Source organism: Myotis davidii, unplaced genomic scaffold (assembly GCF_000327345.1).
Source record: "Myotis davidii unplaced genomic scaffold, ASM32734v1 scaffold496, whole genome shotgun sequence".
NCBI classification, from domain to species: Eukaryota; Metazoa; Chordata; class Mammalia; order Chiroptera; family Vespertilionidae; genus Myotis; species Myotis davidii.
The window spans coordinates 292,078-305,329 of NW_006289398.1; the positions used below are offsets into that span (position 1 = coordinate 292,078).

Sequence of the window (13,252 nt, forward strand, 5' to 3'; positions counted from 1 at the left end):
ATTCACTTTCTGATGAGGGTGAAGAAATTTCTGAGGAAGTGCATTTTCTGAATGTTTGATAATTTAAAAATATTAGCATCATCCTGTGCACCTTAAGGTGGACGGTTCCATTCCAAGTCAGGGCACATAACCTGGGTGGCAGATTCACCCCCAGGTCTGTTATGTATGGGAGGCAGCTGATCGATGTTTCTCTCTCCCCCCTCCTTTGTCTCTTTCTTAAAAAAATCAATAAAAACATTTAAAATAATAAAAATATATATTAGTATTTACTTCATTTTAAATACAGGCTGGGGCAAAAGTAGGTTTACAGTTGTGAGTATGCGAAACAAACTTTATTCTTGTATTATTATTTATTGTATTAGGGGACCATGGGCGGAAGGCTTCTCCCTCTCCCGGGCCGTAGGCGCTGGCGCCTGGGACTACAGGCGGGCGGCTTCTCCCAGGCCTGGCTTTGTCAGGAAGGACACCTGGAAGATGTCTGGTCTAATTAGCATATTACTCTTTTATTAGTATAGAATATTTTCCATACAAACATATGTAAACCCACTTTTGCCCCACCCTGGTTCCAGTTTTAAATATTTATGTATTTACGCATTGGAAGTATGTAAAGTATGAGTTCAGAATTCTCTAAGGGTGAGAACATTTAATAACCTTGGAAGATCCTTGCAGATTCTGAGTCTAGACTATTTATTTCACTGAGCAGTTTTATTTATTTATTTTTATTTTTTTAAAATATATACAGAGAGGAAGGGAGAGGGATAGAGAGTTAGAAACATCGATGAGAGAGAAGCATTAATCAGCTGCCTCCTGCACACCCCCTACTGGGGATGTGCCTGCAACCAAGGTACATGCCCCTGACCAGAATCGAACCTGGGACTCTCCAGTACCCAGGCCGACGCTCTATCCAGTGAGCCAAACCGGCTAGGGCACACTGAGCAGTTTTAAACAGTATGAATTACTAGCTATCAAAGGAATACTTATTTTTAGTGGTGAATTGAGTGAGTGCTTGTTTAATTCTATTAGTTAGGAATGCCAAAATGCAGTGCATCTTTATTTTTAAGTATGTTTTTCAAGATTACATTGCTATTGCTCTTGTACATACTGACATATCTTTATTTCCAAGTGTTTTAAATGATTTTTTTCTAGCGTAAAACTGAAGTAGTATGGTAAACTGTTGGCTGTTAAATATGATCAGAACTTGGTCTGAAATATATTTTGATTATTTAAAACATTACAGAGTAACAAAGGGTTTATCAAATGAAGTACTGTTTTAGCAAAAGTCTAGTTTTATATTGTACTCAGGGCCCAGTGCATGAATTCATGCACCTTCAAAGGAAATGTGGGCAGCGAGGCTGCGATGGGCACAGGGGCAGGTCTTTGCCCATTCTCCACACCCCCGCCTGGCCCCTCCCACCACGGCCCTTGGTCTGCTGTCTGCTGGCAGCCCTGCTCCCAGAGCGATTGGGGACAGCACTGTCAACGGGTGCAAGCAGTGGCTACTGCCCTGATCACCCCTCAGGAGCAGGGGGAGGTGGAGAAGCCCTCAGGGGCAGTTGGGGCCAGCAGCTACTGCTCACACCCACTGATGGTGCCGAGTGATCGGGACCAGCACCGGGCACTGGCAGCGGGTGCAAGTGCCGGGGAGGGCCGCAGTGCATGGGAGCAAAGAATTTTCAGTAACCACCAGAGGCTCGCCCCGATGACAGTGCCCAGCATCCCGCCTTGGTCTGGTGCCCCCACTCATCTCCACCATCCTGCCATGGCTGACTCCCGCCATGTTCAGCACATGCCCCCTGGTGGTCAGCACACGTCATAGTGACCGGTTGTTCGGTTCCACCGTTTGGTCTGTTTGCATATTAGGGTTCTATATATGTGTGTGTATGTATATATATATATTTTTTGAAGTAGATGTTTCCTTCTGTGCAATCTCTTTTGAAGGGCATGTACTAATTCTAGTGGTGATGTCACTGTTCACAACATTTAAAAAATTCTACTTTTGATGATTTGCTAAAGCTTATAAGTAGTCCTTTTAATTACTACTTGGTTTGTCCTTTGGGGATGAATTAGATTTTGGGAAATGGTAAAATACAAATTGGGCTCAAATATAATGGAAATCTGTTAATTCATTCACTCCTTAATTAGAAAAAAATTATTTGAGCACCTGCTATATTCTCAGAACTGTATTAATGTGTGACAAGACAATTTTTCTAAAAAATATTATCATTATTCGGGATGACTGCCATTATAATCTAGTCCCTGGCTACCTCTACAATCATTCTCATTTCCTAACTGTTTCCGTCTTGCTCATGTATTTGGTAGAGCAGCCTCCTTGCCAATCATTGCTACTTGTGTTCTTTTTTCCGGACCTTTGTATGTCAGTTGCATTCTGTCTGGATACTTCTTCCCCCAATGTATGTAGCCTTGCTCCCTTACTTCATATAACTCTCTCTGCTCAAATAGCACTTATCAGTGAGGCCTGCTTTGATCATTCTATCTAGAGTAGCCCCCATCTCCATCATATCACTTTACATTCATCTATATTGTTGTTTATTCATAGCCCTTGCCACTACTGCCATTACAATATCATTTATTGTTTGTCTCCCTAGAATGTAAGTTTTATGAAGTCAAGGCTACTTTGTTTTCTTTACCATTGCATCCTCAGTGCCTAGAATAGCCCCAGCGCATTGTATTGTGTTTGATAAATATAATTTGGCTAAATAAATGACCATCAAATTTGTGTTTTAGTGTGAGGGTTTCGGACCAATTTATTTACTGCTTACTCAACTTCTTAACCATGTAGTCTTGTATATCAAACTTTTCTGTTTTAAACTTACTAATTCTCTTATTATACTAAAAATCTTTCTATATATCCCATCTAGGTTAAGAGCAGTACTTTAATGGGGCCAAATCAGACACTTATATTCTAAACATCTTTTTACATTTCCCATCTAGATTAAGAGCAGTCCTTTAATGGGGCCAAATCACACACCCAGGAGACACTCTAGCCTCATTCCTTGTCCTTATTCTTCACATCAGACCTACAATGATACTAATGCTGATGATTTTATCTTAGAAATAACTGCAAAATCTGTTTTTTCATTTCTGTTGTCATGCCTTTATTCGGTTTCTCATTGCCTTCCTAACTACTTTTCCTATTTTAGTTGTATCCTTTCCCAATCCACTTTCTTCATTGTAGCCAGCAACAAGTTTTCCAGAAAGTCAGTCTTAGTTTCCCAGCAGCGTTGAGCATCTTCTTTCTTTGGGCTTCCTCAGTATGTTATCTTACTTTTCTTATAATATTGGTATAACTTGTTCACAGGTGACACATTTTATTGACCTTTACTTGGGCCTGGGTACTCTACCTTTGCTGGTGATTGAATGGTTTGATCCCCTTTCGGGCACGTATGAAAGGCAGCCGATAAATGTTTCTCTCTCACATCGATGTCTCCCTCCCTCCCTAATATATTCAAAGATTAAAGTTGAATATATTATTCTTGCTGGTTTGGCTCCATGGATAGAGCTTCCACCTGAGGACTGAAGGGTCTCAGGTTTGATTCCTGGTCAAAAGCACCATACCTTGGTTGCGTGTTCATACCCTGCCCCCGACTTGGGCCTGTGCAGGAGCCAACCAGTGGATGTATGTGGATGTCTCTCTCTCCCCTTCTTCCTCCCTTTCACTCTGTCTAAAAATCAATGGGAAAAAAATCCTCGGATAAGGATTAAAAAAAATTTAATATGTTAGAGTTTATGGAGACAGTGAAAAGAGAAACCCAACGGCAAAGGATAGAATTTTAGGTAATGCTAAAGGATATGAAAAAGGAGGAAAGGATACAAATTTTTAAGGGAGACACACAAGGAACAGTGAGAAATGGGTATGAAGAGGACCAAGATTGTGTAATTACAGAAACCAAAGTAGAGAAGGTAGGGTTAGCATTGGCCAGTACTGTAATAGAGAAGTCGGGCAGTTTGAATAACTGAGAAGTCGTTGCATTGTTCAGTAAACTCAAGGGCGACAACTTCAGTGGAGTGGCTTAGACACCTGATTGATGGAGATTAGGAGATGATGAAGTAAGAATAATTAACTTGAATCTCAAGAGAGATTGGTAAAAGAAAGGAGTGATGTCACTTCAAAAATGGGAAACTAGGCAGAAGCCTTTTTGTTAAAGACTGAAATCGATGAGAAATAATTAATGATAGAAGTATTAGAATGAGATAATAAGATGTGGAATCAAGAATACAGATGGAAGGATTAGAAAATAGCATTGTAATAACATTTTTCAGATTTCTAACCCACATGCACATTGAGTATATTTATACCTTTTGCTCTTTTATTGTTTATTTGTACCTTTACCTCTTTTATTAGTTTACTAGGGGCCCAGTGCATGAATTTGTGCACCTTGAAAGAAACTGTGGGCTGTGAGGCAGCGGTGGGCACAGGGGTGGGTCTCAGTCCATACTCTGTGTCCTCGCCTGGCCTCTCCTGTCGTGGCCCCTGGTCCCCTCTCTGCTGGCAGCCCTACTCCCACCGATGGCACTCCCATGCACTGACGGTGGCACCGGCCCCGCTCACACTTGCTGAAGGCGCAGAGCGATTGGGGCCGGTGCCAGCAGAAGGTGCAAGAGGGTCCGGCACCATCAGTGGGTGCGAGTGAAGGCTGCTGCCCCGATCACCCCTCAGGAGCAGGGCTCCCTTCTCTCTCTAAAATCAATCAAAAAAGGAAAAAATTACATTCTTCTTTTAAAAAGAGGTGCTTAAGATACATATGCTAGGACATTTCAGTAATATTTGGTAACTACCCACTACCCAGATGTAGTTTCCTAGATCAGACATTACTATTGCCCAAGGAAGGAATTTTTTGAAAGTGTGTGTGTGTGTTTTTAAAGGGTGAATTACTATGATTACAAGACATATTATACTTGAGGTAGACAGACCACCAAACATAGTCATGCGCACCTGCTTATAGCGCTGGCGATTAGGACCGGCACTGGCAATGGGTGCGAGTGGAGGCTCTGGCGCCAGCTGCAGGTGCGAGCAGGGCCGGCACCGGCAGTGGGTGTGTGAGGTGGCTGCCGGCCCTGATCGTCCCTCAGAAGTAGGACGAAAGCCCTGAGAGGCAATCGGGGGCCAGCAGCTGGTGCAAGTAGGGCCGGCACATGGGAGCAAAGAATTTTCAGTAACCACCAGAGGCTCACCTCATGACAGCAACTGCTGTCCTGCCTTGGTCTGGGAAACCGGCTCACCTGCTTCACTATCCCACTGTGTTCTGCATGCTCCCCTTTGTGGTCAGTGCACGCCACAGCAACTCGTTTGATTGGTGGTTCTGCCGTTCGGTCTATTTGCATATTAGGGTTTTATATATACACTAGGGGCCCGGTGCACGATATTCGTGCACTGGGTGTGTGTGTGGGGGGTGGGGGGGAGCGTCCCTCAGCCCAGCCTGCCCCCTCTCACATACTGGGAGCCCTCAGGCGTTGACCCCCATCACCCTCCAATTGCAGGATCAGCCCCTTGCCCAGGCCTGATGCCTCTGGCACAGGCATCAGGCCTGGGCAGGGGATCCTCATTTCCCCCCATCACTGGCTCTGCCCCCCACCCAGGCCTGATGCCTCTGGCCCAGGCGTCAGGGCTGGGCAGGGGACCCCCAGCCCCCTCCGATCGCTGGCTCTGCCCCTTGCCCAGGCCTGATGCCTCCGCCAGAGGCGTTGACCCCATCACCCTCCAATCGCAGGATCAGCCCCCTGCCCAGGCCTGACGCCTCTGACAGAGGGGACCCTCATTTCCCCCCATCACTGGTTCACATATGCAAATTAACCGCCATCTTGTTGTCAGTTAACTGCCATCTGAGTTGGCAGTTAATTTGCATATAGCCCTGATTATCCAATGAAAAGGGTAGCGTCGTACGCCAATTACCATTTTTCTCTTTTATTAGTGTAGACTAGAGGCCCGCAGCACGAATTTGTGCACAGGTGGGGTCCCTGTGGGTGGCCTGCAGGGATCGGGCCGGAACCTGTAGTCCAATGCCACGTGCAGCTCCTACCTGCTGCTCCTGCTCATCCTGGCCCCATTGTGCCTAATCAGTCTCGATCAAGAGAGGCTTGCGCTGCTCCAGTAGCACTCTCCAGCCATGAGCCCTGTGTCTGGCACCTTCCCAAGGGGAGAGGCCTACACGATTGTGCTGAAACCAGCTCTCCGACATTCCCCGAGGGGTCCCGGATTGTGAGAGGGCCCAGACCACGCTGAGGGACCCCACTGGTGCACGATCGGGCCAGGGAGGGACCACCGGAGGGCTCAAGGGTGTGTCCGGCCCATCTCGCTCAGTCCTAATCAGCAGCAATCTATCCTACCGGTTGGAGTATCTGCCCCCAGTGGTCAGTGCACAGCATAGTGAGCAGTTGAGCAGCCTTAGCATATCATTAGCACAGTACGCTTTGGTTGTTCTGCCATTCGGGCTATTTGCATATTACTCTTTTATTATATAGGATATATATATATATATATATATATGAAAGGGAAGCCCTTAATTACATTTCTAGAAGCCACCTGTCAGAGAAGTGATCTGAACTATAAATAGTTAAGTGTCATGGAGAAAAACAGAAACAGGAAAGTAGCTATGCAAGAAAATATATGACTTTTAAATAATGCTAGCAGGCTGGGTGTGATCACAATTATCTCAGCCTTTAGGTATAGCTGTTGTATTCTTTTGTAGGGTTCGTTTACTTGGTGAATTGTTTCAGAGACAAATTTTTTTCCTCATATCTTGTAATAGTGTTTTTATCGGAGGTAATTACAATTTTCACTATATAAATGAGAAAATGGATGCCCATGAGGTTTCATGGTTTGTAGTCAAAGTTACATTGTTTATAGACGAAAAAGCTACACCTGAATCCAATTCTTTTTCATTCCAAAATTGTCTTTCTTTCCATTACTCCCAAATAGCTATATGTCAGTAGTTTGTGGACCTTAATTTACTATGTATATTTGAACCTAAATTTATATAAAAATCAATTATATGTTGTCCATTTATTAATAGGTAAAGATATTAATATAATATATTGTGGTATGCTTCAAAGCAGTATATATTGAAAATATTTGAAAATAAATTCATTTTATACACATATATATACATATATGTGAGTGTGTGTACACACATGTGCACATACACAGAGAATTAATCCAAAGGAGCAGTTGCGTGTCTGTGTCTGTAGATACATATAGACAAAAGGTTTATTTTCTGTAGTTTTCTCTTGGTTCTGTGTGTATGTGTGTTTATAAGATATTAAATTGCTAGATATTTAGCATTGACTTCAGTTATTTCATTACATCCAGAGAGATGCATCAGGAACTAAAGATCCTATCTAATAAAAGAGAAACATGGTAATTAGCGTACGACCGCTACCCTTCCCATTGGCTAATCAGGGCGATATGCAAATTAACTGCCAGCCAAAATGGCGGCCGGCAGCCAGGCAGCTTAAACTGAACATGAGGCTTGCTTGCTTCAGTGACGGAGGACTGCAACGTTCCCCGCCTGCCTTGCCGGCCTCTGAGCCTGCAGTTTGAACATTGTAACAAATATAGAAGCTAAACAGAACCCCAGAAACCTGCTTTCAGCGAGCCGGGATCTCAGAGCTGGAGTGGATACAGAGTTTCAATTATAGAACCTAAACAAACCAGATACCTGCTTTCAGGAGTGGAGGCCTCAGAGCTGTAGCCAAGCCTCAGAGCTAAAGCTGGCCCAGAATAAAAAAAAGAAAAGAAAAAAGGAGTGGTTGGGAGCTTCAGTCCCAGCCTGAAAACACCCCTCAGCCCCTCACCCAGACTGGCCGGGCACCCCAGTGGGGACCCCCACCCTGATCCAGGACACCCCTCAGGGCAAACCAGCCAGCCCCCACCCATGCACCAGGCCTCTATTCTATATAGTAAAAGGGTAATATGCCTCCCAGCACCGGGATCAACGGAGCCGCGAGGTCTCCCGGCACTGGGATCAGCATGACAGGGGGCAGTGCCCAAACCCCCTGATCGCCCTGTGACTCTGTGTGTGATAGGGGGCGGGGCCATAACCTCCCTATCGGCCCTGCTCTGTTCCTGACAGGGGAAGGCGCCCCAACCCCCTGATGGGCCCTGCTCTGTGAGTGACAGGAGGCAGTGCCCCCGCCCCCTGATTGGCCCTGCTCTGTGCGTGACGGGGTGGCGCCGCAACCTCCCCATCGACCCTGCCTTGAGGGTGACGGGATGGTGCCCCACCCCCCCAATCGGCCCTACCCTGATCGTGACTGAGGGCGGCATCACAACCTCCTGATCGCCCTGCTCTGTGCATGACGGGGCGGCACCCTAACTCCCCAATCGGCCCTGGTCTGAGCCCAACCAGGGGCTGCACCTAGGGATTGGGCCTGCCCTCTGCCACCCGGGAGCAGGCCTAAGCCAGCAGGTCATTATCTCCTGAGGGGTCCCAGACTGCGAGAGGGCACAGTCCGAGCTGAGGGACCTCCCCTTCCCCCGAGTGCACAAATTTTTGTGCACCGGGCCTCTAGTTACACAATAATAGGAAAAGGAGCCACCGTAATTCTAGTAGTTCTTTTGTGCATTGCTTCCTTGCATTTGTAAGGTTGGTCATCATAGACAGCAAGGCAGTTTCTTTTTCCTTTCCCCTTATGCAGCTGCGGGTTTCCTAAACTTTAGGAGTTCAGAGAATATCCTGGTTGATTATCTCATTTGTGTTTTAGACTTCTCACATAGCACTATAATTGGGACAGTTTCAGAGAAGCTAAATTGGAAACAAATAGAGTAGGAAGAAATAAAGAGGTAAACTCGCCTTAAATTTCTTTTTTCCCCCTCCCATTTCTCCCTGCCCCAATAAAAGCCACATTGATCTCAGCTTGCTCACTACTTTTCCTAGTCTAAGTTCTGACTATCTAGAATAGGATTTGGCAAACTACAGCTCTTGAGCCAAGCCCATTTTATTGAAACATAGCCCATATTTATTCATTTATGTATTTTCTATGATTGCTTTCTTGGTACAACTTCAAGTTGAGTAATGGCAACGAGACCTTACGACCAGCAAATTCTAATAAAATGCTTACTCTGTGGACCATTACAAAAAAAGTTTACAGACTCCTGATCTAGCCAGTAAGGAAGAAACTTTACTGGCTAGATCAGGAGTCTCATTTCATTACCATGGGGACATTGTAGCACATGAGCATTAGAGTATTTCATGTCTAAAATGGCCCTAATACTCTTTTAAATTAACATATCATGAAGAAACCTTGAAATTCTTCCATAATTGGGGAGTTCCTATAATTAACTAGAGGCCCAGTGCAAGAATTTGTATACCAGTAGGGTCCCTCAGCCTGGCCTGCGGGATCGGGCCAAATCTGGCTCTCTGACATCCCCCAAAGGGTCCTGGATTGCGAGGGACCAATCCCTTGCCCTGACTTTTAAGGTAATTTAGGTCAGGCCAAGGAATACCACTGGTGCACTATTGGGGGTGGGGAGGGACACGGGAGGTTGGCCAACCGGGGAGGGACCGCGGGAGGGCTCCAGGGCGTGTCTGGCCCATCTTGCTCAGTCCCAATAGGCCGGATCCCAGCAACAAGCTAACTTACTGGTTGGAGCACCTGCCCCCTGGTGGTCAGTGCATGTCATAGCCACTGGTCGACTGCCTCCAGTGGTTAGTGCACATCATAGCGTGCGGTTGAGTGGCTTTAACATATCATTAACATATTACACTTTGATTGGTTGAACGACTGACCGGTCAACTGGACCCTTAGCATATTAGGCTTTTATTATATAGGATTATATAAAAGAGAAAGGGGGTGAGGAAGGGAAGGAAGTTGAATGGCTGGTTCACTTTGATTTGTAGTGACAATGATAACATCTGTATTCTAGCGTATTAGGTTCATTTTATGTCATTATTTATTAGACAAACATTTGTTTCAGTGCTTCCTTCTTACTGCCTGTGAGTTTTTAAATTGTGGGCATGTTGTTTGTTATTTTGTTTTCTTGTTATTGATGGTCAGTTTCCTTTCACTTGCATATAAGGTTTGTTAAAGAAGGTTCTGTCTTGATTATTGATGTATTCCCATTACCTAAAATGTACCTGAAATAATAGTTTTTCAGTTAATACTTATTGAATGAATGAACTCAGATATGAGATTTTATTTTGAATATGATTGTGTAAGATGGTTGTTACATGATTGTACTTGAAAAAAATCTGCAATTAGTTTATACCTAGAAATAGGCAATAATTAGAAATCTACAAGCTTTTATGAAGTATATATCTTTTCAGACTAGTCATCTTGACTATCATGTCAGATCATTACATTGTAGTAAGTGTCATCACTTTAGTGCAATTTTTTGTTTGGTGCCTGTCATCCTAATTAAAAATTGTTATAAAATGGTTAGGTTATATATTTCTATTAGGTGAATTTCACACTGGCTCTAATGATCCTTAATTCTGACTGCAAATTGCTGCAGGTTCTAAATTACCTTTAAAAGTTATTGTAAAGTTTTTATAAAGTTTTCATATCTAGTTAAATAGTTTTACATCATTGGCTCACCAGTAATAGTGACCTTGCAATTCTTTTTAATGAGATCTGATCCCACCCAATGATGAGCTGTTTTCATTTCACTTTTAAGATACTCTCAGTGACTAATTTTTAGGACATATTCTAAAATCACTTAAAATTAGATAGAATTTTATTGGAGTTAAAAAATAAATCCAAAATTTATAGGAGGTGCTCTAAGATTAAATGAATGATCAATTTGTGGTTGTAATGGCTAACACCCAGTGTAACAGAATATGAACAGATGCAAGCTAAATGTGAAATAGGAGAGTGCAAACAGTTTCATTTGCTGAGGAAAACACTAATTCAAAACAAATAATTCCTTGGTATTGTGTTTATTTAAAAATCTCAAAGGAAGTCATAATGGCTGTTACACTAAAATATCTGCATGTGATACAGTTTCTTTTTAGATTGTGTTTTTGTTTTTTTCCAAACAAATATAATGCTGAGTATATTAATAAAAAAAATAGTGTATGGCAACCTGAAGAAATCAACAGTCTTTATCAGTGGTTGGCAAACTGCTGACCATGGGGCCATATTTGCGTGTGGCCTATTTTTGTAAAGCAAGTGGGCTAGGAATGGTTTCTATACATGTGTCATTTTTTATTTTAAATATTTTAAATATGTTGTTCCACTATCTTCTCATTTGCTTGTTTCCCACAAGAAATCAGCTGTCATCCTTTCTTTGCTTTTCTCTATGTAATTTTTCTTTTCTTTTTTTTTAATCTGGTTGCTTTTAAGAGTTTCTTTACCAGTGATTTTGAGCATTTGATTTGATTAAGATGTGGCTTGGTCTAGTTTTCTTCATGTTTCTTGTGTTTGGTGTTGGTTGAGCTTCTTGGATTTATTGGCTTATTGTCATCTATTTGGAGAGTTTTCATCTGTTACTTAAAAAATATTTCTATCCCCCATGTCTTTCCTTTGAGGACTCTAGTTAAACATATTTTAATTATACTAGGCTGCTTGAAGTCCCATAATTCACTGATGCGCTTTTATTTTTTTCTCCTTTTGTTGCATTTTGGTTATTTTCTGTTGCTTTGTCTTCAGGTTTGCAATTCTTACCTTCTAGTCTATGCTGTTATTCCCATCTGTAGTTTGAGAGCATTTGTAAACCTCATGCTAAGTTTTTGAACATATAGACTACAGTTATAGAAATGGTTTTAGTGTCCCTTTCTGCTAATACTAACATTTATGTCAGTTCTGGGGTATTTTCAGTTGATTGATTTTTTTGGCTCAGTATGGATCATGTTTTTCTGCTTTTTTGCCATGCATGCCCGATAATTTTTGAATGGATGATAAACATTGTAAATTTTGCCCTGTTACATGCTTCATATTTTTTTCTCTGCCTATAAATCTTTTTGAGCTTTGGTCTGAAACATAGTTTAGTTACTTGGAATCAGTTTAAAGCTTTCATATTTGAAGATTTGTTAAATGGGGTCAAAGAAATGTTTAGTCTACATCTGGTTTTTACCCATACTGAGCTAAGACTTCTCACTTTGGCTTTTAGGAGCAAGCACAGCTCCCTGTCCTGTATGAATGCAAGGTGCTCTTCCCTTTCATTCTTTGGAGTGGTAATTTCCTCACACATACACCTGCACCAGCCATTGCTGTACTGACTGCTTGAGGGTCCCTTTGCAAGATGAGCTCTCTCTCTTCAACTCAGACAGTTTGCCTAGGTTTCTCCTGCTGGCACCAGAGCCTGAAGACTGCCTAGAGAAGGCAGTAAGCCGGGACAGCTGTAGAGCACACTTGCTTGTTTCTCATCTCTTACGGATCATTTTTCTTTACTTGCTGATGCCTAGTCTCTTGAGCTATGGTTTCCTATATTTTGTACAGTCTTTTAGTGGTTCAAATAGGATAGTGTTTTTTATGTCCATTACTACATTGTAGCTAGAAGTGAAATTTGGGGTGTTGCAATTTAAGATTTAGTGATTGAATAAATCCAGATGATGACATACAGAGTTGGACCATAGATATGAGTGGAGTATAAATGTGAAGGTCATTTGATGACTCATCCACATGGACATTGATGTGACCTAAGAAGATGGATTTGAGATGGAGAGTAAGAATTTAAATTAAAAGCCAAAGTTGTGACATTTTAATTCTGTATGTTTTATGTATTCGGTTAGGAAAATACTCTTTTGAATTATCTGTCTTTTCTTCTAGAACCTTCTGATAACTTAAGGGAAATTCTCCAAAATGTGGCCAAATTGCAAGGGGTTTCAAATATGAGAAAGCTGGGCCATTTGAATAACTTTACTAAGGTAAGTAACTTGAATATTAATATTATCATCTACAATTCTTTGTTCCTTAGTATGCTTACTGGATGCTTCTTAACCATCATTAATAAGAATTCTTGAGTATTCTCCCAGTATTAGTGCTTTCCTCTAATGCTTCTCAGGGTTTTGTCATGTGATTTCTAATTTAATAGTGTATTTGAATAAGGGGAGTATCATTCAAATGCTTGCTGTAGAAAATTTGGTCGGTTCAGAAAAGAATAAAGAAAAAAAGATCACTAGAAATCCATAATCCAGTTTTCACTATTATTCACACATAGTGATGTATTGTTTTTGCCTTTTTATACTTATTTTTATTTGATGATATATGATAAATGTTTGTACATAAGTACGTGTGCATTGCATTTCACAGACATCATAATTCCCAGAGAAATACTAGAACTTCCTCTCTCTTT

At 42.3% G+C, this 13,252-nt stretch overlaps 1 protein-coding gene across 11 annotated transcripts in view; it reads left to right on the top strand.

Moving 5' to 3' along the window:
• Positions 1-13,252, top strand: part of RICTOR (RPTOR independent companion of MTOR, complex 2) — an 88,798-nt gene that overhangs the window by 9,235 nt on the left and 66,311 nt on the right. For 5 of the 11 annotated variants that reach the window (XM_006761740.2, XM_015562620.1, XM_015562621.1 and 2 more), the window contains exons 1-3: positions 11,241-11,259; positions 12,068-12,103; positions 12,727-12,824. In XM_006761740.2, the coding sequence (XP_006761803.1) occupies positions 12,097-12,103; positions 12,727-12,824 (105 nt within the window). In that variant the 5' untranslated portion in view covers positions 11,241-11,259; positions 12,068-12,096. Of the gene's footprint in view, positions 1-8,580; positions 8,604-10,557; positions 10,564-11,236; positions 11,260-12,067; positions 12,104-12,722; positions 12,825-13,252 lie in introns of those variants that run through there. The other 6 variants (XM_015562625.1, XM_015562628.1, XM_015562619.1 and 3 more) reach the window with 5 other exon arrangements.